Source organism: Crinia signifera, chromosome 2 (assembly GCF_055691185.1).
Source record: "Crinia signifera chromosome 2, ASM5569118v1, whole genome shotgun sequence".
NCBI classification, from domain to species: domain Eukaryota; kingdom Metazoa; phylum Chordata; class Amphibia; order Anura; family Myobatrachidae; genus Crinia; species Crinia signifera.
In genome coordinates, this window is record NC_139218.1 from 387,843,691 (window position 1) to 387,868,028 (window position 24,338).

The 24,338-nt window shown below is 49.9% G+C and overlaps 3 protein-coding genes across 13 annotated transcripts in view; 1 reads left to right on the plus strand and 2 right to left on the minus strand.

The window, feature by feature from the left end:
* CCDC81 (coiled-coil domain containing 81) overlaps positions 1-5,766 on the minus strand; it is a 37,180-nt gene extending 31,414 nt beyond the window's left edge. For both annotated transcript variants that reach the window (XM_083170270.1, XM_083170269.1), the window contains exons 1-2: positions 5,633-5,766; positions 603-678 (exon numbers count right to left, since the gene is read on the minus strand). In XM_083170270.1, coding sequence (XP_083026396.1) covers positions 603-638 — 36 coding nt within the window. In that variant the 5' untranslated portion in view covers positions 639-678; positions 5,633-5,766. The remainder of the gene's footprint in view (positions 1-602; positions 679-5,632) is intronic.
* Positions 1-24,338, plus strand: part of PICALM (phosphatidylinositol binding clathrin assembly protein) — a 380,825-nt gene that overhangs the window by 236,813 nt on the left and 119,674 nt on the right. The window lies entirely within an intron of this gene.
* HIKESHI (heat shock protein nuclear import factor hikeshi) lies at positions 13,727-24,331 on the minus strand. The gene is made up of 5 exons (XM_083170271.1): positions 24,322-24,331; positions 20,294-20,531; positions 15,686-15,837; positions 15,245-15,363; positions 13,727-14,809 (listed from the first exon to the last, which is right to left on the minus strand). Exons 2-5 carry the CDS (start codon positions 20,442-20,444, stop codon positions 14,755-14,757), a joined length of 477 nt encoding a protein of 158 aa, XP_083026397.1. The 5' UTR covers positions 20,445-20,531; positions 24,322-24,331; the 3' UTR covers positions 13,727-14,754.

Here is a 24,338-nt window from a genome sequence, read left to right on the forward strand (position 1 = left end):
TTTTCTTTCCTATTAGTTTTCCCTTTGATTGTCACACAGCCATGTGTTGTAATAAAAACACTGCACAAAACACTAACCTTAAACCTTTTCAGAAGCCAAGATCCACAGATCCCCCGAACACCCTGCTCAAACACAAGTCAAGTCTGCACACCTCATGTGGAGAGCAGGAGAAACCTGATCTCTCCTGCTACAGCTCACCCTTTTCCCCTCGCATAATTATGCAGAGTTCGCAAAAAGGGATGGTGAGCTGCAGAAGCGTTGAATAAGGAGACAGACAGAAAGGAGGAGATGATTAAAAGTGGTGAGTGCTTCAGCGAGGTCACGGTGACATGCAGGAGCGAACAGTGAGCCTGACTCGCAAAAAGCATTGAATACATGCCTTTGTGTCATTAATCCTACAAGAAGCGTCAGCCGGGCCACTGACCCCGTCCCCATTTCATCAGCACGGCCGGTCTCAATTACAGTGTGTAATTAGTATAATGGGAGGTGAACGCACCGCTGCCTGTCACAGGCACTTCTCCTGCTCTAACGTTGATTTTATTAACAGTATCTGTGAGCATGAATAAACAGCAATGTTACACACATGCCCTGACTTTACTCACCGTCCTCGGAGAGCTTGGAGAGAGTGGGGAAGCCATTTCTGTCGGCTTCTTGTAAAAAGTCCAACATTTTCCAGACCTGATGGAGAAAGGGTTAATAAGCAGGGACAATAAAGTGACACAAGACGGCTCCACGCCACTGCTTCATTGTGGTGATGTCTAAAAGGGGGTATACGGTTGTTGGGTAGACACACCAATGGTCAACATGCATTGGTTTGACCACTGAATGTCGACGTGGCTTTGGTCAACACCTGAAATATGTCGACTTTCGTAACAGAAAAAGGTGACCGCCGGCCTCCCATATGTATTCCATCTAAAACTAGGTACACACTACACAATAATCCATCTGCTCTGACCGATACTCTCGAGAGTGTGTCCTAAGGGGCCGATTATTGTTCTAGAAGCATTTGGATCGGATGATTGGCAGCGGCGTAACTATAGCACCGCAGCCCCCGCCACCGCGGGGGGGCGCCGTGCATGTGGGGGCGCCGGGAGCTGCGGTGCTATAGTTAAACCCCCCCCCCCCCCCAATCCCCCGCAGACTTACCTATCTCGCTGGTCCCGGCGGCTCCGTTCTTCTGCTGAGGACCACCACAAAATGGCCGCCCCCATATAGCACACTGTTCTCTAAAACTGTCTGCTGTATGGGGGCGGCCATTTTCTGGTGGTCCTCAGCAGAAGAACGGAGCCGCCGGGACCAGCGCGATAGGTAAGGCTATGGGGGATTGAGGGGGGGTTTGCATGGGTGGCGGGGGGGGGGGTAGGGGTGCTTGGCGGGGGGGGGCGCCCCCCCCCCCCTAATGGCGGGGGGCGCCCAAAACATAGCTACGTCACTGATGATTGGCTTTGGCATTCTCCAAAACAACGTGCAGAAATTGTGCATATTTGAATCCATCTGACATTTTACCCAAAGTTCATTTAATAACAGGACATTTAGGAGCTTTAGGATGGGTGATCGTTAGGATCGGAACAATAATCACTAGAGACTGAGTACACTACAAACCACATGTAGATTGCCGAGCCAGTCAGATTACGAGTGACATCGTTCAGGTGGGGATCTAGCATGATACTACGGAGGTTATTCTGGTCCCTACTCACCGCTGCGAATTCACAACGGCGAGCGATGTTTGGCGACTGCGCATGCGCAAATTATTTCTGTGCATAGGCAGCCGCTTGGTACGAGTGGTCACAGCTAACTGATTATTCGCCGGATGCGTCGCACCCATAGGGACGCCCAGCGCTGGTCAGAGGATATCAGTTGCCCGCTTCCCGCACAGGGCGCTAGTAGATGTAAGACACCAGAGAGGTGTCTTACATCTGCGTGCGCTGTAGAAATCATTCGATGATCGGTGACCATCGGATTATTTCCTCCCCGCGCGCAGGCTGTGAATGGATGCTTATGCAAAACATCCATTTCCATGTGTGTGGAGATATTCGGCGTGTGGGGTGGCCGTTTGTGCGGGCGGTGTTAATTACGCAGCTTTGCGTGTTTACCAGAATAAGGCCCTATGTTCCTACGGGTCTGCATACACGGGGTTTCATTGAATATTTCTCCCTATGTTACCATTGCATGGAGAAAGTCATTGTTGTTCATTCTTTTGTTATCAGTTGGTAACCTGTGTTTGTCAAACACAGGGGTGGCCGGACTTTTGTAACCCGGGATCTACCGGCATCACCCCCCGTGTAAATTATACCTCTCCAAATGCAATATGTCCCTTACACATTATGGGCCTTATTCTAGTTTACTCTTTCTGACAAAATCCTTCTTAGATGGACAAAACCATGTGCACTGCAGGGAGGCAGATGTTACTTGTACAGAGAGAATTAGATTTGGGTGAGTTGTTTTGTTTCTGTGCAGGGTAAATACTGACTGCTTTATTTTTACACTGCAATATAGATCTCCCTTTGAAGTAAAACCCCGCCCAAATCTAATTCTCTCTGCACAAGTAACATCTGCCCCACCTGCAGTGCACATGGTTTTGTCCATCTAAGAAGGAATTTGTCAGAAAGAGTGAACGAGAATAACCCCCTATGCCACACATGATGAGCCGAAAATCACATTCTGACACAGGGAATTCTGTTATGAGGGGGTGTCTTCACAATTGTAAGTTCATCCCAGTTGCTGCCGGCTATGGAGATTGTGACCCCTTAAAAAAACGAAATATATAGTGTATGAATGTGCGTGTGTATATGTGTGTGTGTGTATATATATATATATATATACACACACTTTCAGGGGGCACAAAACTCCATAACAGGCAGCATCTGGGATGAACTTGCCATTGTGAAGACCCCCCCCCTCCCACCACATAACAGCATATATATATATATATACAAAAAACAACAACTGTGGACTGTATAGAAACCATTGTACAGAATCGGACCCAATGCGTCACCCGCGATGTGCCGCTGATGGCTCGGGTAGATGTTATGTGCAGGCCTTTCAATCTCTGGGGTCCGGCCCGATGCATATGGGACCGCACATCGGGTCGGATGGTATGCCAAACACATGTGATTTGGTCCGATTTATCGGCGCAATCGGTCGGAAAAGGGTCAAATTGGACCAAATCACAGTAGGTACAAAAGGTACAAAATGTAGACAGATGAAAGGGCTACAGTGGTTAAGGTCGACAGGAACAAAGGTCAACAGGGTCAAAAAGTCGACATGACACTGGTTGACAAATGTTTGGGTGAAAGCTTGTTTGTTTTATCACGTGACCACCATCAGCACAAACGTATACCCTTGCATGGGGTGTAGTATGCCGGGCGACATCGGAATCCCGACTGCCGGTGTTCCGACAGGGGGCCCTTGTGGGCTCGCTGCGCTCAGCACGGGTTATTATTACCAGTCATAGTCCACTTGGACAGTAAATGTAGCAAATGCTGGGAAAACATGTAAAAAAAAAGTGTTGACCATGTGTGTGTCGAACTGTGTCAATCCAAATTTTTGAATCTGTTGATTTTTTTTTTTTTGTATCTGTTGACCTATCAGTCCTGTTGACCATATGGTCTTTACAATGACCGTCAATACTGCAGCCCAACCCACTAGTGCCTAACCATAACCCCCCCTTCATACCCAGCCTGACCCAACCCTGCCCCTGATCCTTTCAGTCTTCTGAAGGCAGTTGGGATGCTGGCGTCGGCATACTGAATGCTGGGATGCTGACTGCATTCCAATGGCACTACTATCTCCTCCAACCCCACTGCCTTGGAGTAATCCCTGACCCCCCCCCCCTTCCCTCCTTCAACTCTCACAGCTCTGGCATTTTCATCCAGGAAATCCATTTTCATTCAGGATCAGACCCTTTCTCACCCAGGATGCTACCAAGACCCTTATTCACTCTGTGGTCATCTCCAGACTGTAGCCTCTTCCTATCTGGCCTCCCTGACAAACACCTCTCTACCCCTCCAATCTATCCTCAATGCTGCTGCCTGGCTCCTCTTCCTCCCAAACTTACTACATCTACCTCCCCTTAACCTTCAGAATACAATTCAAGCTTCCTATAATCGAGTACAAGGCCATCACCAAATTCCTCTCCCACCTATTGTACATATCTGACCTAATCTCTCTTTACACTCCCACCCATCCTCTTCTTTCCGCTAATGCACGCCACCTCCTGCCAACTGGTTACTTCCTCCCATTCCCGCCTCCAAGATTTTGCATGTGCTGCTCCTTTTCTCTGGAACTCTCTCCCTCGCCCTATCAGACTCTCCACCTTCCGACACAACTTCAAGGGGCTCTTAAGACCCACTTCCTAACCAAACCCAGCCATCTCTCATCCTAACCATCTAATTATGCTCAGTCTACCCAATCTGTGTCAGCCCTGTCTGTCTGCCCCTCCCCCTGTAGAATGTAAGCTGTCACGAGCAGGGCCCTCTTCCCTTCCAAACCATCTCCTACTCCATACTACCTTAGGCGTCATCTAATCCCTCGGGTTGAGGTTGAATGCAAAAAAGACCATTGTGTTCTATTCTCTCTCTCTAGTGGACCTCCATGATGGAGAATAGCCCCTGCCGGTTGGGAACAGTTGAACAGTTGGGATATTGTCATAGGTACATACTGTCATAGGTACACTGACCTTCGTCGGACAGTCATCCGGAACCCTTTCAGTGTCGTTTGCTGATGTTGCTAAGTTTAAAACACCCGGTACTTCTCCTATATTGTCTTCAACTGTAAAGGTGCGTACACACATATACGATCGATATATCTATGAACGGCGTAGTTGACAGATATATCGCGTCAGCTCTGCTACACAGCTGATGCCCGATATATCTAGACATATATTGGTGCATCGTGCTGTGTGGGTGGGCGATACGACGACCACTGGGAGCCAATGGCAGTTTTTATGTCAGTTCCAATGGATCGGGCAGTGTGTATGGAGAACCCGCTGCCTGATTGGTCTGTATAAATAATAATAATCATAATAATAATATTTCTATGCTGCTTTTTATTCTCTTCCAATTAAGGGAAAAACTCCCTTTTTTTAATACTGCATGAGTCTTTAAACCCCCGCATACCCCCCAAAAAAACAAAACCACAAGCGCAGCAAATGTTTTTGTATGTTAATAAGATATATTTTTTTTCTTGTAAAATTGAACAATGGGTAAATATACTGCAAAGGTTCTAATAACACAGCACGCACACCCCATGTCCTAGGCACCATACACGATTAGATTGCAAGCTCTGCTCATATCCAAGCTGCATTATTATATGGAGGGACTCTGACAGTCCCAGAGACTACATCATGTGGCTGATTCATCCTCTAGGTCAGGGGCAGGCAACCTGTGGCACCTCATTTGCTGTGGAACTACACCCCTCAGCATGCCCTGGCACAGATTTACTAAAAGGGAATATGCTGAAACAGTAGCAAGGCATGCTGGCACGTGTAGTTCTCCACTCTCCAGCAGCTGGGAAGCTACAGGTTGCTTAGCCCTGGTCTAGGTGCTGAAGAGACATTATAATACGTCATGCATATATATCTAACTGCAAGTAATTACCCCTCCCACATGCACACATACACCCGCTTTCTCACCCGCTGTCTCCCGGGGCCCGGGCTGCTCAGAGGTGACACAGTGCGGCTGCTGCGGCGGGGGCGCGCCGGTCACTAGGACGCGCGGCGGGCAGCTCCCGAGCTGTTGCTATGAGTGACGTCACCGCGCGCTCCCGCACAGCCTGAGCAGGAGTGCGTGGACGCGCAAGAGAGGGGCGGGGCCGTCCTGCCACTCAGTGTTGGCGGCGGTGCCTGCCAGACAGGTAGCCCAGGTTGCAGCACCCTGACTGACATTTTTTTGGGTTGTCAGTAAGCTTTCTGACAGTGTCCACCACTTACTTGTTCCTTATTCTGGGCGGGGGGGAGGAGTTCATGACCTTCATTACATGCACATGGGCAGTATGACTGGCGAGTCCCTGAGCGCCCATACACGTGTGTATAGCAGCATTACATGCACATGGGCAGTATGACTGGCGAGTCCCTGAGCTAGGGTGACCAACTCATCCCTTTAATCCGGGACACATATTAATTAGGGATGGCCATCGTTGCCGTTGCCATCGATGGCAATTCTGCAACTGGCCATCGATAGTGCTTAACTATGCAATGGATGACCATCGTTATTTTTACATATCGATGGTCATCCATTGTGTTTGATTGATTGGCCTGTGGGCCAATCAAAACGCAGGGGCGGGACTTCACGGGTGTTGAGGGCGGAGCTATGCTCCGTGTCCCGGCACTTTGAAAAACCTAAAAAAAGCAAAACATCGTTTTGCTATTCCATCGATGGAGGGAAACCATCTGGTTCTCCCCCATCGATGGCAAAAGTATTCGACATCAGCCATGATTTCCAATCATCGATGGTCGATGGCCATCCCTAATATTAATTACACAGGTTCTGTGGCAGTTTAAAACCCGGTGAAATGGAGTCTTGAGGTGTGGCAGTCCCCGAGCGCTCATACACGCGTGTTTAGCAGCATTGCAAGGGGATGTGAAGGAGAATACATTCCCTCCATGCAGCCAAAGTGGAGAGGAATGATTACATGGTCGCCGACCATTAAATGTTTTTTCTCGCCTTCGGAAATAAAAGTCAGTCTAAACTAACGTTTATTTCCAACGATGATCGCCGAAAACTGGGCAGGCGCTGACGTCATGTGACATCAGCCACCCACCCCTAGCAGGCAAGGCCACACCTGCATTCCCAGGGGAAAGTCCAGTCCCTTCCCTCTCCTGCCCCTGCGAACGCTTCAGCACAACCCCCCCCCCCACCTTCGAAAACGGGGCTGAATTTGTACCCGTACAAATGGGTCTGAATCGGCCCCATACAGCAGGAGACCTGATTTGGCCCCCTGGTTGCGGAGGGAGAATCTAGCTTTCTGCCAGAACCTACTGCGCCTGCCCAGGTCTCTGGGAATATGGCACCTGTGCCTTGCTCCTAGTGGACATCTTTGCTGCAGCGGCCATTTTCCTGGTGATATGGTCTTCAATGCCGGTCGCTGAGGGAGTGAAAGTATATTTATGTGTGTGCATTGGCCCCATTTTACATTAGGCGATATCACAGTGGATCCAGCTTCTCTTTGCGGCTTTTTCTTATTACTGCAAAATGACTCTGACGGCGCGCACACACTTGGCGATGTTGTCAACGTTTTCCCTTGAGCTCCTGGGTGAACGATATAGCTCGTACACACTGAATGATATCATTAACAATATCGGTCAGTGATGTCACCGGGTTTCCCCGCTGAGCATATGCACAGATGACAACAGACCGGCGGATGGGGGGGATCATTAACAACCCACTGGAGAGCGTGCATTGTTTGCCATTTATAGCATACGCACTAGGCAATATTTTAAACGCCCCCCAAATGGCGGCTTCTGCATTGTACTTTCCCTTTGAGCTGTGACAGTTATTAGCCCACAAATTCTCCACCCCACCCCCCAGTCCCTATCTGCTCCTCCCTCCAGTCTCTGTCTTCACAGCTCACTCTCTCCATATCCAGCGAGTTTGAAACAGAGCAGTGTCCCTGCAAAAATTGCCTTCGCTTTCTGTTATGATGCTCCTTTAGTACACTATAGCCCTGTCCCTTGCACTTGCTTCATGTATGTGACTCGTGTATGTCTAAACACCATATAAATGTATTGTTCTATGAATCGCTCATACGTGTAAGGTTATATATGGTTTGGTTCCGCTTCATAGACCTACAGAGTCTAGACAGACAGTCAATAGGTCTACCCCCAAAAGATGGACATGCAATACGTCGACATGTAATAAACGACATGGTTTTTCATGATTATTTTTTCTAAACCGGCTTGTTCTTACTGCACCATCCATGTCGGCATAGAGGGAGAATATAATAGTGTGCCGAGTGCAGAGAGCCATGCGAGGACAGGCGTTACACTAATTGCAGGTCCATGTTGACAGTTGTCGACATTGACACCAAAAACTGTACACAACTCATGTCGACCTTTTCACTTTTCTACGTCAACCTTTCTCATGTAACCTATTTGCATGTTGACCTACTGAATGTCTAAGATTCTAATCTAGACCAAGGATTGGGAAACCTTCGGCCCTCCAGCTGTTGTTGAACTACACATCCCAGCATGCCCTGCAACAATTGTAGCATGGACACATAGCAAAACTATAACAAGGCATGCTGATCTAGACACTGTGGGGGGGAATTTACTAAAGATGGGAGTTCTACTACACATGGGATGTTGCTGTGGGCAACCAATCAGATTCTATCTATGGTCTTCTGGAAAGTGATAAATAAATAAGTAGATACTGATTGGTTGCCCATGGCAACATCCCATGTGATATAAAACTCATCTTAGTAAATTTCCCACTGTCTATGTAGTAAACCACCCCCCTCAGCATGTGAGCCTTGTCCCTGCGCTCCTGAGTTTCAGACGGTCCCAGACGATTCTGCCACAACGTTAGTTCCAGACCGATACCGTTGGTTCAATTCTAATAGTCATTGGTAAAAGGTTACCGGGACTCGTCCAGTCTGTCATCTCTGCTAGTAATTCCAGTTCACAAGGTGCGTACACACGTACAGATTTTCTGTCTGATCTATCTGGTGGGGACAAAAACCTGGAAATGTATGGGAGCAACTGACAATCAAAAATTTCCACTCCCAATGCTGGAAAAACCGGAAAAAAATATATGCTTTGATAAATTTGTTATATCAGAACGATGAAACAATTTGTCTGACTGATCACTGTCTGTTTACAGATAGATCAGACAAAAAATCTGTACGTGTGTACGCACTTTAACTCCAAGTGATCCAGGCGGGGAGGGGGGGCGGAGAGACCTGCCCGTCGGGTGCCAAAAAGTCCAAATCCCCTTGAAACGACCATTGGTGGGTTAGACCCCACGCCCAAGCTCTGGATCTCCGCCAACCACTTAAGTTGGTTTTAGTTCCTGGTCTCCTATGTTTTGGTCCCCTGACCAGTATCTCCCCAGATGTACAAGCCGATGGATGTTATATTAGACCCTATCGCTTATAAGGCTCCTCACCGCTCAGACATCTGTACCCAGAACCCAACAGGAATCTTCAATAAGATACTCCCTATTCAATTGGGAGAACCTGTGCCAGAAAGGGCATTGGGCCCGATTCAGAGTTGATTGCAAATGCAAAATCTTTCTCAAATGGGCGCTCTTTGCACATGTTACATCTGCCCCACCTGCAGTGCAGCATGGTTTTGCCCATTTGAGAATGATTTTGCTCTCGCTATCAACTCTGAATCAGGCCCTTTGCTTGCATTTGGATTCTTTTGGAGAGGTTCTCGAATTTTCTCCTCCTTTCAAGGATTGTATTGGGTCGACCACAGGTCCACAGATGTAAAAAGGTTGATATGGCTATGGTCGACAGGGTCAAAGGTTCGACACAAGCATTAGGTCAACAGTCAAAAGGTGGACATGAATTTTTGGTACTCTTTACTTAGAAGGGCGCCCATCTCGGCCATCTCGGGCATTGAATGCACTAAAAAATCAGGTGCGATGCGACAGACGAGGCGAGCGCAGCGAGCCCCGCGAGGGGAAGCGGATACCTTCACAGGTATCTGCGTCCCCTCGCGGGCTTCACAGCTGTCCGCGTGCGCTCGCCACGCTTCGGGCTCGGTGGCTCGCTGCGCTCGCCACACTTTCTATTCTCAACTCCACGCCGACGTGGATAGTGGGGGTATGAAAAGGTCGTAGGACGCGTACCGCCGCCCCTCGCGGGTTCGCTGCGCTCGCCACGCATCGGGTTGACGTTGATCGTGGGGTGGCGTTAACAATTCGGGTGGCCATTATACACTTCAGGGTGCCTATTTGGCCTCTGTGGCCCATTTAACATTGTTTCCTATGGAAAAATCGGGTCAATTGAGGCATTGAACAGGAAAATTGGGTCAATTGAGACATTTAACATTGTTCCCTATGGGAAATCTCGGGCATCTCGTCGGTTGATCGCACCCGATTTTTTAGTGCATTCAATGCCCGAGATTTTTTACTAACGATGCCCACGATCAAAATCGTGGGCGCCCTTCTAAGTAAAGAGTACCGAATTTTTTTTCCTTTTTTGCCCTGAATGGACACAAGAAAAGTGCACCGTGTCCCCACGCATGGCTCGCTACGCTTGGCACACTATTCTATTCTCCCACCACGCCCTAGTGTAGGGTAGTAGGGCATTGAAATACCGCCGGCACAAAAAAAAAAAAAAAATCCCATGTCGACATTCCCAATGTCGATCTAATGTTTGTGTCAACCTTTTGACCTTTTTCATGTGTCGACCTAAGGTCTGTTGACCTTCTGGGCTCGACTCAATGCACGTTGACCTTAAAAGTGTCGACCTAACAACCATATACCTTGTTTGGACCCAATTCCAGAAGCGGTTAGGTAGTTGGTCTGCATATTTCCACCGGTTCTCCTCCATCATCACCACCACCACCACCCCGGGGAACACACGCTAGGAAGAAATAGCAGGAAGTCATTCTTCTCACTCTTGATACACCAATGTGTGACGCTGCCATGTACGCCCTGGTTCGTATGATGGTTTGGGGTTTCTGCTCAGGAACGAGATCCATTCGGCGTATGTGTAGAATGGGTCCTTGATATTGCTCGCAGCCCCGTCAGCCGCAGTATGATTGAGTTTTGGGGTGGAGTGTTGGAGGCACCCGTCACCGTTCTTCAAGAAGGATCATGTCGCCTCCATTGTAACTGATCAATGGTCAGCTTCCTCGGATACAGACTTCCTGCACCCGGATGTCCGGATCATACTCTATGGGCCTGACTCAGGGTCACTCGGTATGGCCGGAATTTGGGCCAGTGACGGGTCTGAGCATACGTCTGGGTAAATCTAGGCATGTGCAGAGCCGCTGTGCGAACACCTCGCCGCGCTTCCACACGGGCAGGGGAGGGAACGCCCATGAACACGCTGGGCATTCCCATGGGAACGGAGGCGGGCCGATGCCTACCAGGGGTGGGTGGCTGATGTCACATGACATCAGCACCCGCCCCTTTTTCCCCCTTAGGTGTTCGGACGGCCATACGTGAGCAAACCTGTATATGGCCCTATTCACACAGTGATCACTATCACACCAATATTATACACATTGATATCATACTGATATTACACTCTGATGACAAGGATATTACACACTCATCACTACACATAATATCACAAACATCACACACACACTGATCTCAAACAACCCGGTTTTGCCTTTAAATTATTTACCCCATTGGGTCACATGTAGCCAGAGGACAGTTAACCATCTGCAAGTTTATGCAAATCTCGCTACGTACTCCTTCCATCAAGTACCCCCATGCGGCCTAACGTGCAAACTGGCAGCAGCATCAGACAATCATGAACGTTATAAAGTCCAATAAGCACTCATTATATCCCACATTGATTATTGCAACTGGTCTTCCCAAGAACAGACTCTCACCACTGCAATCCATTCTAAATGCTGCTGCTAGGCTGATCTTCCTTGCAAGACGCTCATCATCTGCTGATCCGCTCTGCCAGTCCCTCCATTGGTTACCTGTATCTTACAGTATTCAATATAAAACACTACTCACATATAAAGCTATTAACCGTACTGCACCAGCTTATATCTCTTTCCTTATCACAAAATATCTCCCATCTCCACCACTCCACTCTGCACGGGTCACTAGCTCCCATTCACTATTACAGGACTTTCCTTGGGCTGCTCCCATCCTATGGAATGCCCTTCCACGCACAATAAGACTCTCTGCTAGCCTCCTAACTTTCAAGTGTTCCCTGAAAACTCACCTCTTCAGGCAATCCTATCATATTTAAGTACCACACGTATAACCCTCTGAGGCACTTATGTAATATTTAGCTTCCCTTCTGGACTTGTAACTTGGTGGGATTGCTATACTATTAATGGTGCCTGTCCTTGTGTTTCCCTCCTATATCCCTATAGATTGTAAGCTTGCAGCAGGGCCCTCCTACCTCCAAGTCTGTCTGTTGTTACCCAGTTTGTTTTATCACTGTCTACTATTGTAAAGCGCAACAGAATCTGCTGCACTATAAAAGACGCTGTGACGGAATCTGCTGTGCTATATAAGACACTGTAACGGAATCTGCTGCACTATATAAGACACTAACGGAATCTGCTGCGCTATATAAGACGCTGTAACGGAATCTGCTGCGCTATATAAGACGCTGTGACGGAATCTGCTGCTCTATATAAGACACTGTAACGGAATCTGCTGTGCTATATAAGAAACTAACGGAATCTGCTGCACTATATAAGACACTAACGGAATCTGCTGCGCTATATAAGACGCTGTAACGGAATCTGCTGCGCTATATAAGACGCTGTAACGGAATCTGCTGCGCTATATAAGACACTGTAAAGGAATCTGCTGCGATATATAAGACACTGTAACTGAATCTGCTGCACTATATAACATGCTGTAACGGAATCTGCTGCGCTATATAAGACGCTGTAACGGAATCTGCTGTGCTGTATAAGACACTGTAACGGAATCTGCTATGCTGTATAAGACACTGTAACGGAATCTGCTGCGCTATATAAGACACTGTTATGGAATCTGCCGCACTACATAAGACACTGTAACGGAATCTGCTGCGCTATATAAGACACTGTAACGGAATCTGCTGCGCTATATAAGCCACTGTAACGGAATCTGCTGCGCTATATAAGACGTAACGGAATCTGCTGCGCTATATAAGACGTTGTAACGGAATCTGCTGCGCTATATAAGACACTGTAACGGAATCTGCTGCGCTATATAAGACACTGTAACGGAATCTCCTGCGCTATATAAGACACTGTAACGGAATCTCCTGCGCTATATAAAAGACACTGTAACGGAATCTGCTGCGCTATATAAGAACCTGTAACGGAATCTGCTGCGCTATATAAGACACTGTAACGGAATCTGCTGCGCTATATAAGACACTGTAACGGAATCTGCTACGCTATATAAGACACTGTAACAGAATCTGCTCCGCTATATAAGACACTGTAACGGAATCTGCTGCACTATATAAGACACTGTAACGGAATCTGCTGCGCTATATAAGACACTGTAACGGAATCTGCTGCGCTATATAAGACACTGTAACGGAATCTGCTGCGCTATATAAGACGCTGTAACGGAATCTGCTGCGCTATATAAGACGCTGTAACGGAATCTGCTGCGCTATATAAGAACCTGTAACGGAATCTGCTGCGCTATATAAGACACTGTAAACGGAATCTGCTGCGCTATATAAGACACTGTAACGGAATCTGCTGCGCTATATAAGACACTGTAACGCAATCTGCTGCGCTATATAAGACACTGTAACGGAATCTGCTGAGCTATATAAGACGCTGTAACGGAATCTGCTGCGCTATATAAGACACTAACGGAATCTGCTGCGCTATATAAGACGCTGTAACGGAATCTGCTGCGTTATATAAGACACTGTAACGGAATCTGGTGCGCTATATAAGACGCTGGAACGGAATCTGCTGCGCTATATAAGACGCTGTAACGGAATCTGCTGCGTTATATAAGACACTGTAAATAAATCAATCAATCCATGCTGGCGCCCTGTTATAAGCATCATTCGCTATTACAGCAATACTTAAAGCAAAGAAATAAACTTTCAGGTCACGAAGTCACTTTATGACAGTTTATTTGAAGCATAAAATAGCAATAACGCTCCATAACAGATATAAATATAAATTCAGGAAATGTTCCGTTCAGATAAACACTTCAATAGCAAAACTCATTTGAAGCTGTTCTAGTAATACTTTCAGGCAAGAAATATAAAAAACAAAACTGTAAAACAGCGTAGTATATGTTTCAAATGAGATTAATATATTTGGCCTCGCCTAATAGAAAGAACAGTACAAATGTATTTTACGTACATTCGGCCATATTAGCGCTGCTGAACCTCTTTCGAAATTTGGCAGCAAATAAAAAAAAAAAAAAAAAAAAAGAACCCCAAAAACATACAAACGAAGATTCGGAATTAGTATACAAACGTTTGTGTCCGTATAAGTACAACGCCAAAGGCAATTTTTGTTAAATATGGTTCCTTATTTTGATTTCACAGCAAATGGATGTAGAAACGATCAAATGAATATATCAAAATAATAACAATAAAAAGCCCAGGCCTGTTTAAATAAACAAAACACTTAATTATTTCATTAAGTACCTTAACTAAACTGTAATTACTACTGCAGTTCTGAGAAAAAAAAGCAAAACTTCCGGTTTTACCGCCTGTCGTCCTTGACATAGGTCACTGTAGTCGATGGTGAGTAGATTTGGTCAGAGAAGACCCATCGTAAATTTAAAAAATTGCCCTGATCTTTTGGGAGTCGTTAAAAAAAGACTTTTGTGGCAATTACGTAGCAACCCTAAAACAGGTTTTAGTAAGATACTTATTGAAAGAGACAAGTATACATCCAAAAGGGGTCATCAAAACACTTCCCGATCCTTTCTGAGCAAAAGCTTTTGCTGACGTCCCATCCCCGCGACCAATAGCCTCATTCGCCGATACCAGCAGCAAGTGCAGACATAACCGTGCCTGCCTACCAAAACTACTCTGCTGGAGAAACCAGAAGAGAACGTAGGGACTGGCCAGCAAAGAAAGTGTTAGAGCGGCACCCAATGTAGTTTCCCTCGACGGACTCCAGCCGGTCTACGTTTTCCAGAAGAACGGGTTCTGTGTCAGGCGTCGCTGGAAGTTCTCATACCTGATGGCAGTAAAAGAGGAAACCAAATTAATGTTTATTCTGAAGGGTAAATTTGTGTGAGTTTTTAAAAGTGGGAGACGTTGCCCAACCAATGAGATTCTACATATATATCTAGCACCATCTAGAGCAGCGGTTCTCAAACTGTGGGTCCTGACCCCAAAGTAGGTTGTTGCATCTCAGCTTGGGGTCATGATGCTGACCATCAGGCTTAGTAGTCCTCTGATCTCTCAGTCAGTTCCAAGGAGTCTGAAATAGCAGTTTAAATGTCTGTTACTTCAGACTCCTTGGATCGCTGATTCAGAGGCCCCACCCACTTTAGTCACATGACTCAACGGGTTTTATGTTGGAATGTAAACGAGATTGCAGTGAGTCCCCCTTTTCTCTTCTCCAACTGTACATAGGAGTGTCCCCTTCTAGACTGTCACCCCTCCTTACCATTTGAGGACGACATTGGCAGGTATGAAGACTTCAGAGGGGTTAGGGGTCATCTGAGCCTGTGACACGGCAAAAGATGTTGCGAAGTTGTAAAAGTTGTCCAGCATTTTCTGAGTGAACTGGAAGAAAAAAGCTGATTAGTAAGTACTTTATCTCTCTCCACATGTTCATGCATCTCGCCTAAGTGCCATATTCTAGTTGCATTATACCTAAATGCAAAGATCTGAGTCCAATGCAAGTGTTAAGGCGTGTACACACTGTGCGATTTGGCCAGGAGATTTGACTAGTTACAATCGCCTAAAAGGTTATCCAGAATAGCCCTGGCTAGAGCTTTTAGCAGATTTGCAGAGAGCGGGATAACACCGGACAGAGGAGCGAATTCGGCCCAGGTCTGAATCACCCCCATGATCATGAAAAGAAACAGCGTTTCTGCCTACTGACCTGGGTGAAGGAATCCACAGTGGACACAGCAGCACTGGCTACAGGCGTCTGTTGTGCCAGTTGTTCTAGAAGCTCCACAGAGATACCAATCTGGGCTACAGAGGGCGTCTGTGGCAAGCTCATGGCGCCAAATGGGTGCTGGGTCCCTTCACCTGAAAACAAAACCAGAATGCTAATTTTTTTAAAAAGGGAGTTAGTAAGCATATATTGGTTCGTAGAGACGCAGAACCTTGCACCCTGTACACTGCAGGCGTCCGTACGTCTTGATGATAACTGGTAGCAAGCCAGGCACGTATACTGACAATTCACAGGTGTACGCATCATGTGTACATAAACCCTCTTTACAAGTGAGGAATTGGGGCAAAGCATTAACTTGGTTTCTAAATTAACAGGGTTTACATTCTAAATGAGGGGAGGGGCAGACAGACATGAGTGACACAGGGGAGGGGGCAGACAGACAGGAGTGACACAGGGGAGGGGGCAGACAGACAGGAGTGACACAGGGGAGGGGGCAGACAGACAGGAGTGACACAGGGGAGGGGGCAGACAGACAGGAGTGACACAGGGGAGGGGGCAGACAGACACGAGTGACACAGGGGAGGGGGCAGACAGACACGAGTGACACAGGGGAGGGGGCAGACAGACACGAGTGACGCAGGGGAGGGGGCAGACAGACACGAGTGACGCAGGGGAGGGGGCAGAAAGTCAAGAGTGACGCAGGGGAGGGGGCAGACAGATACGAGTGACACAGGGGAGGGAGCAGACAGACAGGAGTGACACAGGGGAGGGGGCAGACAGACAGGAGTGACACAGGGGAGGGGGCAGACAGACAGGAGTGACACAGGGGAGGGGGCAGACAGACACGAGTGACACAGGGGAGGGGGCAGACAGACACGAGTGACGCAGGGGAGGGGGCAGAAAGTCAAGAGTGACGCAGGGGAGGGGGCAGACAGATACGAGTGACACAGGGGAGGGAGCAGACAGACAGGAGTGACACAGGGGAGGGGCAGACAGACAGGAGTGACACAGGGGAGGGGGCAGACAGACAGGAGTGACGCAGGGGAGGGGGCAGAAAGTCAAGAGTGACACAGGGGAGGGGGCAGAAAGTCAAGAGTGACACAGGGGAGGGGGCAGACAGACACGAGTGACGCAGGGGAGGGGGCAGAAAGTCAAGAGTGACGCAGGGGAGGGGGCAGACAGATACGAGTGACACAGGGGAGGGAGCAGACAGACAGGAGTGACACAGGGGAGGGGGCAGACAGACAGGAGTGACACAGGGGAGGGGGCAGACAGACAGGAGTGACACAGGGGAGGGGGCAGACAGACAGGAGTGACACAGGGGAGGGGGCAGACAGACAGGAGTGACACAGGGGAGGGGGCAGACAGACACGAGTGACGCAGGGGAGGGGGCAGAAAGTCAAGAGTGACGCAGGGGAGGGGGCAGACAGATACGAGTGACACAGGGGAGGGAGCAGACAGACACGAGTGACACAGGGGAGGGGGCAGACAGACAGGAGTGACGCAGGGGAGGGGGCAGAAAGTCAAGAGTGACGCAGGGGAGGGGGCAGAAAGTCAAGAGTGACACAGGGGAGGGAGCAGACAGACAAGAGTGACACAGGGGAGGGGGCAGACAGACAGGAGTGACACAGGGGAGGGGGCAGACAGACAGGAGTGACACAGGGGAGGGGGCAGACAGACACGAGTGACACAGGGGAGGGGGCAGACAGACACGAGTGACACAGGGGAGGGGGCAGACAGACACGAGTGACACAGGGGAGGGGGCAGACAGACACGAGTGACACAGGGGAGGGGGCAGACAGACACGAGTGACACAGGGGAGGGGGCAGACAGACACGAGTGACACAGGGGAGGGGGCAGACAGACACGAGTGACACAGGGGAGGGGGCAGACAGACACGAGTGACACAGGGGAGGGGGCAGACAGATACGAGTGACACAGGGGAGGGAGCAGACAGACACGAGTGACACAGGGGAGGGGGCAGACAGACACGAGTGACGCAGGGGAGGGGGCAGAAAGTCAAGAGTGACGCAGGGGAGGGGGCAGACAGATACGAGTGACACAGGGGAGGGGGCAGAAAGTCAAGAGTGACGCAGGGGAGGGGGCAGACAGATACGAGTGACACAGGGGAGGGGGCAGACAGATACGAGTGACACAGGGGAGGGGGCAGACAGACAGGAGTGACACAGGGGAGGGGGCAGACAGACAGGAGTGACACAGGGGAGGGGGCAGACAGACACGAGTGACACAGGGGAGGGGCAGACAGACACGAGTGACGCAGGGGAGGGGGCAGAAAGTCAAGAGTGACGCAGGGGAGGGGGCAGACAGATACGAGTGACACAGGGGAGGGAGCAGACAGACACGAGTGACACAGGGGAGGGGGCAGACAGACAGGAGTGACACAGGGGAGGGGGCAGACAGACAGGAGTGACGCAGGGGAGGGGGCAGAAAGTCAAGAGTGACACAGGGGAGGGGGCAGAAAGTCAAGAGTGACACAGGGGAGGGGGCAGACAGACACGAGTGACACAGGGGAGGGGGCAGACAGACACGAGTGACACAGGGGAGGGGGCAGACAGACACGAGTGACACAGGGGAGGGGGCAGACAGACACGAGTGACACAGGGGAGGGGGCAGAAAGTCAAGAGTGACGCAGGGGAGGGGGCAGACAGATACGAGTGACACAGGGGAGGGAGCAGACAGACAGGAGTGACACAAGGGAAGGGGGCAGACAGACAGGAGTGACACAGGGGAGGGGGCAGACAGACACGAGTGACACAGGGGAGGGGGCAGACAGACACGAGTGACACAGGGGAGGGGGCAGACAGACACGAGTGACACAGGGGAGGGGGCAGACAGACACGAGTGACACAGGGGAGGGGGCAGACAGACACGAGTGACACAGGGAGGGGGCAGACAGACACAAGTGACACAGGGGAGGGGGCAGACAGACACAAGTGACACAGGGGAGGGAGCAGACAGACACGAGTGACACAGGGAGGGGGCAGACAGACACGAGTGACACAGGGGAGGGGGCAGACAGACACGAGTGACACAGGGGAGGGGGCAGACAGATACGAGTGACACAGGGGAGGGAGCAGACAGACACGAGTGACACAGGGGAGGGGCAGACAGACACGAGTGACGCAGGGGAGGGGGCAGAAAGTCAAGAGTGACGCAGGGGAGGGGGCAGACAGATACGAGTGACACAGGGGAGGGGGCAGACAGATACGAGTGACACAGGGGAGGGAGCAGACAGACACGAGTGACACAGGGGAGGGGGCAGACAGACACGAGTGACGCAGGGGAGGGGGCAGAAAGTCAAGAGTGACGCAGGGGAGGGGGCAGACAGATACGAGTGACACAGGGAGGGAGCAGACAGACACGAGTGACACAGGGGAGGGGCAGACAGACAGGAGTGACACAGGGGAGGGGGCAGACAGACAGGAGTGACGCAGGGGAGGGGGCAGAAAGTCAAGAGTGACACAGGGGAGGGGGCAGAAAGTCAAGAGTGACACAGGGGAGGGGGCAGACAGACACGAGTGACGCAGGGGAGGGGGCAGAAAGTCAAGAGTGACGCAGGGGAGGGGGCAGAAAGTCAAGAGTGACGCAGGGGAGGGGGCAGACAGATACGAGTGACACAGGGGAGGGAGCAGACAGACAGGAGTGACACAGGGGAGGGAGCAGACAGACACGAGTGACACAGGGGAGGGGGCAGACAGACACGAGTGACACAGGGGAGGGGGCAGACAGACACGAGTGACACAGGGGAGGGGGCAGACAGATACGAGTGACACAGGGGAGGGAGCAGACAGACACGAGTGACACAGGGGAGGGGGCAGACAGACACGAGTGACGCAGGGGAGGGGGCAGAAAGTCAAGAGTGACGCAGGGGAGGGGGCAGACAGATACGAGTGACACAGGGGAGGGGGCAGACAGATACGAGTGACACAGGGGAGGGAGCAGACAGACACGAGTGACACAGGGGAGGGGGCAGACAGACACGAGTGACGCAGGGGAGGGGGCAGAAAGTCAAGAGTGACGCAGGGGAGGGGGCAGACAGATACGAGTGACACAGGGGAGGGAGCAGACAGACACGAGTGACACAGGGGAGGGGCAGACAGACAGGAGTGACACAGGGGAGGGGGCAGACAGACAGGAGTGACGCAGGGGAGGGGGCAGAAAGTCAAGAGTGACACAGGGGAGGGGGCAGAAAGTCAAGAGTGACACAGGGGAGGGGGCAGACAGACACGAGTGACGCAGGGGAGGGGGCAGAAAGTCAAGAGTGACGCAGGGGAGGGGGCAGACAGATACGAGTGACACAGGGGAGGGAGCAGACAGACAGGAGTGACACAGGGGAGGGGGCAGACAGACAGGAGTGACACAGGGGAGGGGGCAGACAGACAGGAGTGACACAGGGGAGGGGGCAGACAGACAGGAGTGACACAGGGGAGGGGGCAGACAGACACGAGTGACACAGGGGAGGGGGCAGACAGACACGAGTGACGCAGGGGAGGGGGCAGAAAGTCAAGAGTGACGCAGGGGAGGGGCAAACAGAAGTGGTAGAAGGGAGCATAAACAGTCTCTTCTTACCGGACTTTAAGCCGGAGATTTTGAATATGGCACTTGGTTTTTCATTTGTAATGAACCCGAGCAGCTGCCAGACGGGCATGCCACTGTGGTCAGGGTACGAGATGTAGACGGAGCCACCCATTCTCTCCGGGAAGGGGATAGTGCCCAGCATGAACACCACCACGTGATTGATGCTCTCATAATCGGGCAGGTTAAACACAAACTTATCCTCCGCTACTTGCTGGGCGTCTGTCTGCACCTAAGGGAACAACAATACACATTCACAACGTCATTTGTGACATATCCTGTGCGACGTTTCTCTTCACTAGTATAAAATAGATTACTCGCTCTACGCTCATTAACTATCTGCACAGCAATCACGCGAGGAATCATAATTAGGCCTACATAATTATATAGGTATAGTATGGGTATATAACACTGATGTTCCAGCAGTGTGCCGGATCGCCCGTTTTGTAAAATGATCAGTGGTGTCCCTGCATCGCGCCCGTCCCCCGCACCTGGTGTTCCCGCAGCACAACCCCCCTCACACTCCATGACTCTGCGTGTGACTCCCTTGTCTGCCTGCAGCGTCACTTCTCCCCCACACACAACGAATCGCGACTCCAAGTGCCAGCAGCGCTGCTTCTCATACCCACAGTGTGACTCCCTCCCGCTGCCCTCTGAACCCTCCCGAATCCTAACAGCTCCCGGCTCCTGATGTGTCCGGATTAAAAGAGGTTCCGGACCACCAGGTGCCAGAACATTGTGTTATACCTGTACAAACATTAGATGACAGCACGTGTAATATGTAAGCTGATGGCAGAGCGGGCCCCACCTACACCTGAACGTAGCATTAAATAAGAGGGGGCTGAGCACAGGATGCTAATTACTGGGTGGTTCTCCAGGCTGCCATTCCTCTCTCCAAACAAGCCGAATTCAGGGTCCTCTATGGTGCAGCCCCTCTCTGTTTGCCTAATACACACCCCTAGTTACTACCATGTGCAAGCCACGCAGACATAAGAGAATGGGCATTACGTGGGACTTTACCTGAGTGGTTGCAACGATGGGGGGGGAGGTGTTTTTTTTTTTTAAATGTTTTGTAGGCGTGACAGGTCCAGGATATGCGCCCCCAGACTCAGACTTATACCCCTTTTTATACCCAAATCCCAGGTCAAATTTGGGATTTGCACTGTTTGCACTGTGGTTCCTACCAGCTGTGTAAACGGGGGCTGCGCTTGGAGATGACATCATCTCCAAGCTCCGGGACCGGACTGCCGATCATCACGCTGGGGGCAAGCTGCTGAGCTTCCCCCCATTCACCTCCTCCCTGCCTCCGCTGATGTCTGCACAGTACAGCAGACATCAGCGGAGGCTGTTTGCGCTCTCCCGCAGGACTCTGTGGTCCGGAGTTTGGGCTTCCCCCATTGCTATAAACGGGAGCCGGGTCGGACGACCCGGCGTACCGGTTTACACTGCCCTCTACCCAGGTCTTGCCCATGTTGTACCTTGGTCGGGACCTGGGTAGAAGTCCTGTGTAAAGGGACAAGGGTTAACCCCTTCTACACCGCCACTGACCCGGGTCCACGAGGGAAAAACCCGGGTTTTTGCAGCGGTGTAAAAGGGGTATTACTAGACCCAGGTGTCCAGATGGAATTGCACTTCAGAGTTTAGCGTACACTGACATCCAGCTGATTTAAGGACACAGGTTGTGCACATGCAAAGGATGGATGCAGGACGTAGCGTACAGTTGGTCATATTTGGAGAACATCAGCTGGTTGCTGCATATACAGAATAAAATAAATGATAAAAATAATTACAATCAAAATAATTGAAACTGGACTGAGGAAAGATAATCATAACATACAGCAGCATTGCATTATTGGGGGGAGGGATAACATACAGCAGCATTGCATTATTGGGGGGAGGGATAACATACAGCAGCATTGCATTATTGGGGGGAGGGATAACATATTGCAGCATTGCATTATTTGTGGGAGGGATAACATACAGCAGCATTGCATTATTGGGGGGATAACATATAGCAGCATTGCATTATTGGGGGGAGGGATAACATACAGCAGCATTGCATTATTGGGGGAGGGATAACATAGCAGCATTGCATTATTGGTGGGAGGGATAACATACAGCAGCATTGCATTATTGGGGGGATAACATACAGCAGCATTGCATTATTGGGGGGATAACATACAGCAGCATTGCATTATTGGGGGATAACATACAGCAGCATTGCATTATTGGGGGGGAGGGATAACATACAGCAGCATTGCATTATTGGGGGGAGGGATAACATATAGCAGCATTGCATTATTGGGGGGAGGGATAACATATTGCAGCATTGCATTATTGGGGGGAGGGATAACATACAGCAGCATTGCATTATTGGGGGGGATAACATACAGCAGCATTGCATTATTGGGGGGAGGGATAACATACAGCAGCATTGCATTATTGGGGGGAGGGATAACATATAGCAGCATTGCATTATTGGGGGGAGGGATAACATATTGCAGCATTGCATTATTGGGGGGAGGGATAACATACAGCAGCATTGCATTATTGGGGGGGATAACATACAGCAGCATTGCATTATTGGGGGGGAGGGATAACATACAGCAGCATTGCATTATTGAGGGGGATAACATACAGCAGCATTGCATTATTGGGGGAGGGATAACATACAGCAGCATTGCATTATTGGGGGGAGGGATAACATACAGCAGCATTGCATTATTGGGGGGGGGGATAACATATAGCAGCATTGCATTATTGGGGGGGGGATAACATATAGCAGCATTGCATTATTGGGGGGAGGGATAACATACAGCAGCATTGCATTATTGGGGGAGGGATAACATATAGCAGCATTGCATTATTGGGGGGAGGGATAACATATACTGTAGCAGCATTGCATTCTTGGGGGGAGGGATAACATATAGCAGCATTGCATTCTTGGGGGGGGGGATAACATAGCAGCACTGTATTCTTTCGGGGATGGGGGGGGGGTGTAATAATGACCTGTAGCACCATCGCATTCTTGGGGGGGGGGGTGTTAATAATGACTTATCGCACCATTGCATTCTGGGGCGGGGGGGAATAACATATTGCACAATTGTATCCTGGGGGGGGGGGGGGGTTAATAATAACACACAGCAGCATTTCATTCTTGGGGGGGGGATAACACATAGCAGCATTGCATTCTTGGGGGGATAACATATAGCAGCATTGCATTCTTGGGGGGGATGACATATAGCAGCATTGCATTCTTGGGGGGATAACATTGCAGCATTGCATTCTTGGGGGGATAACATATAGCAGCATTGCATTCTTGGGGGGGGGATAACACATAGCAGCATTGCATTCTTGGGGGGATAACATATTGCAGCACTGTATTCTTGGGGGTGATAACATATAGCAGCATTGTATTCTTGGGGGGTGGGATAACATATTGCAGCACTGTATTCTTGGGGGTGATAACATATAGCAGCATTGTATTCTTGGGGGGGGTGTTAATAATGAGTTATCGCACCATTGCATTCTTGGGGGTGATAACATATAGCAGCATTGCATTCTTGGGGGGATAACATATAGCAGCATTGCATTCTTGGGGGGGGGGGGGGGGATAACATATTGCAGCATTGCATTCTTGGGGGGGGATAACATATTGCAGCATTGCATTCTTGGGGGTGATAACATATAGCAGCATTGCATTCTTGGGGGGGATAACACATAGCAGCATTGCATTCTTGGGGGGATAACATATAGCAGCATTGCATTCTTGGGGGGGATAACACATAGCAGCATTGCATATTTGGGGGGTATAATAATAACATATAGAAGCATTGCATTCTTGGGGGGTGTTATAATAACACATAGCAGCATTGCATTCTTGGAGGGGGGGGGGGGGTGGGTAATAATACCATATATCAGCACTGCATTCTTCGGGGGGGGGGGGGGGGGGGGGGAATAACATAGTAGCATTGCATTCTGGGGGGGGCAATAATATTATAATAATAACACCATATTGCAACCTTGCATTCTTTTGTTA